Below are 3,014 nucleotides of genomic sequence, written 5' to 3'. Positions count from 1 at the left end.
CAGTGATGCAGCTGCTACAGTAGTCTAGGTCAAGGATGATGGCAGCCCAGACCGGGGCCACGGAAGGGAGGAATAGAGGAGCAAGTGGCATTTAAACAGGAGTGAGGTAGAGCAGGAGGGTCAAGAAGGCTTCCCTAAGTAAGGTTAATGGAAGGTGAGACCCACGGCTGGAAGGTAAGGAGACGCCTTCATTCACACAGTGAAAGCAGGGTTAAATTAAGACCTAAAGAAGACTTAAATTCTGAAAAGACGATTGTTTTCCTCTTCCCCAAGACACATGTAATCGCGATGTAATTCAAAAGCGAAACAGGACTAAACCACAAAATAGGTGGAAGCAAGTTCCACCAGATTCACGGTTTTTCCACTACGACTAGGTTAGTGTTTTCACTTTTGAAATTTCGAATATTTAATAATTTCAAGATAGTTTTGCTGATCTAGATCTGCTGAGCCTTTTTGTTTAATCTAGCCTTTAACAAAGGCCCTGAGAAGGGAAAGTGTTTGGAGTGTTTTTGACTGAAAGCAGGCTGCCTCTTATTGATGGATCTGCAGACCATGCAGTGACCTGCAAGCTAAACTGGGGACTGGAACTTCAGAACAAAGCAGGAGAAGGTGACACACCTCGGGGTCCTGCCCGGGGCGGGTGGTGGAGAGCGGGATGGGGGCGACCTTGGAGCAGCAGCTGGAGGACACAGTGAAGAATCCATCCACTGCTGGAGTCCTGTGCACAGGTTCACAAGGACTCGATCTGGGCTGCTGCAGAACCCTGTCAGATGAGCATGCTGGGGCGATATTTGTTCCAGCCCAGCAAGCAGCTAAGCTGACCTTGGTCCCCACTGATTTTCCTATGGTGTGTCTAGAATCAGGGAACATTATCATGATCTAGAAACATGATGGCATTACAACAGCAGTGCACAAAACGGCCTCTTGACATTTCATATCCGTTCCCCAGCAGCCTGTCACAGGGACTCAATCATACCTTGTGTTAATTATCTTACAGAACTACGAGAGTTCCAGTAGTTAGGCCAGTCATGGAATGTGCATTGGACACTTTTCCATTAATTTTAGAGTAAGCTGCTTTTGGACATTCTATGGATTGACTTATCAAAATACTAGTTAAGAAAATAGCATGTTTTCTTTTTGGTCCAATGAGCTGAAGATCACAGATTCTTGGCTCTTGTCCCACACGGCTACCAATAAGCCATGTATGACCTTGGTTATGTCTCTTCATTTCTCCAGCCAATGAATGAGAGTTTGGAAATTTCTTTCTAAATCTAAAACCCTCTCTTTGTTCTTTTCTTTTTTTTTCTTTTTAACATCTTTATTGGAGTATAATTGCTTTACAATGGTGTGTTAGTTTAGGCTTTATAACAAAGTGAATCAGCTATACATATACATATATCCCCATATCTCCTCCCTCTTGCGTCTCCGTCCCACCCTCCCTATCCCACTCCTCTAGGTGGTCACAAAGCACCGAGCTGATCTCCCTGTGCTATGCGGCTGCTTCCCACTAGCTATCTATTCTACATTTGGTAGTGTATATATGTCCATGCCACTCTCTCACTTTGTCACAGCTTACCCTTCCCCCTCCCTGTGTCCTCAAGTAGATTCTCTAATAGGTCTGCGTCTTTATTCCTGTCCTGCCCCTAGTTTCTTCAGAACCATTTTTTTTTTTTTGGTTCCATATATATGTGTTAGCGTATGGTATTAGCATGTTTTGAAGGTATAGGTCACTTTGTAGACAGAATTTTATTATGTTTAATAGATCTGGTTAGAAGGCGGGAAAAAAACAAAGAAGCCTATTAGAGAGCAAGAGAGGAGCAGGGAAGTTCAGACTGGACCCGACTGCACTGACCCCAGGGAGACATGGGTGTGGCTAGATTACAGGTGCTGATGGCAGTGGCAGAAAAGTTTTCTGTCAGTCAAAAGTCAGGTCAGATGATTCTGGAGGCCAGTTCTGATCAGAAAATGAATACCTTAGCTACTCTACTATTTTTTAAAATACTTATTTGTATACCATTTCTCTATTTTGAGTGGAGCAAAGCAGAGTTGAGAGTTACTTTAGTTGTTGTGAATAAACTGTCAGAGGCAATGTATCGGTCTAGTGACTTCTTCTTCAAAAGAATTGAAAAATGTCATCATTTTTATATTTGGAAATTCACTCTCATTTTGTTCTGTTTTGATCTGTATGGTTTGCCTTAAAGATAATACGGTAGCTACCCTGGCCTGTATGTCTTGCAGTGGCTTTTAACCAAACCCATTAAAATTCTGACCTGTAATAATTCACTTTTGACTGTACCAACTTATTTTTTCTTTCTACATTTTTATTTTCTTTGACTCTCCTATTAGGCGATAAGCTCCTTTTCAATGTTTGAATTATCCAATTCTTTGGTCCACAGGTTTCAGAAACTTGAAGTGAGGAACCCATTCATCTTTGTATCTTGAGCAAAAGGACAGTGCATGAAACAAAACAGATGTCAAGTCTGCTTGTGGAATGGAATTTGGACAGCCCTGCCCTCAGGGAGATTGTGGGTGACCTGCGGAATCAGCTGCATCAAAAATGACACAGTGCTGTTGTAAGTGGAACAGGGGAAGCATGTCATCATACAGAAGTAGAAGAGGGAAAGAGAGTAAGATGAGTTATGCACGAAAGTGTCAGGGAGAGTATGAAAGGGGAGGGGATTCCAGGGGAGCAGTTGGGGAAGGACACCCAGTTGGAGGAAACACCATGAAAAGCAGAAGCAAGAAATATTCAGCGATTATAAAGTTCCACAATTCTTAAATGGGCTAAAATGTGCTAAAGGTAGCACATATAGAAAGAGACAAAGTCTAGAGATAAGCAGGAGTAAAAACATCCAAGGCTTTGTAGGTCATGTTATGGAGTTTGGACCTTGTTTGGCTGGTTGTGAGGCAGGGGGCAGGGAAAGGTCTTAGTGTAGATAAGCTGAGTCTCAGTGATATGAGATTGCTAAGTCTCACAGCAACAGATCAGACTTGCATTCTGCAAAGAGCACTCC

At 42.7% G+C, this 3,014-nt stretch overlaps 1 protein-coding gene across 1 annotated transcript; it reads left to right on the top strand.

The window, feature by feature from the left end:
* Positions 1–655: 655 nt before the first annotated feature.
* Positions 656–883, top strand: LOC307062825 (ragulator complex protein LAMTOR5-like; the record flags this gene model as incomplete). Its single annotated transcript, XM_079718706.1, has 1 exon — positions 656–883. The coding sequence occupies one exon, from the start codon at positions 656–658 to the stop codon at positions 881–883; it is 228 nt and encodes a 75-aa protein (XP_079574832.1).
* Positions 884–3,014: the final 2,131 nt, after the last annotated feature.

This window comes from Hyperoodon ampullatus, assembly GCF_949752795.1.
Source record: "Hyperoodon ampullatus genome assembly, chromosome: 1".
Classification (NCBI taxonomy): Eukaryota; Metazoa; Chordata; class Mammalia; order Artiodactyla; family Ziphiidae; genus Hyperoodon; species Hyperoodon ampullatus.
This window is presented reverse-complemented; position numbering and strand designations above follow the sequence as displayed.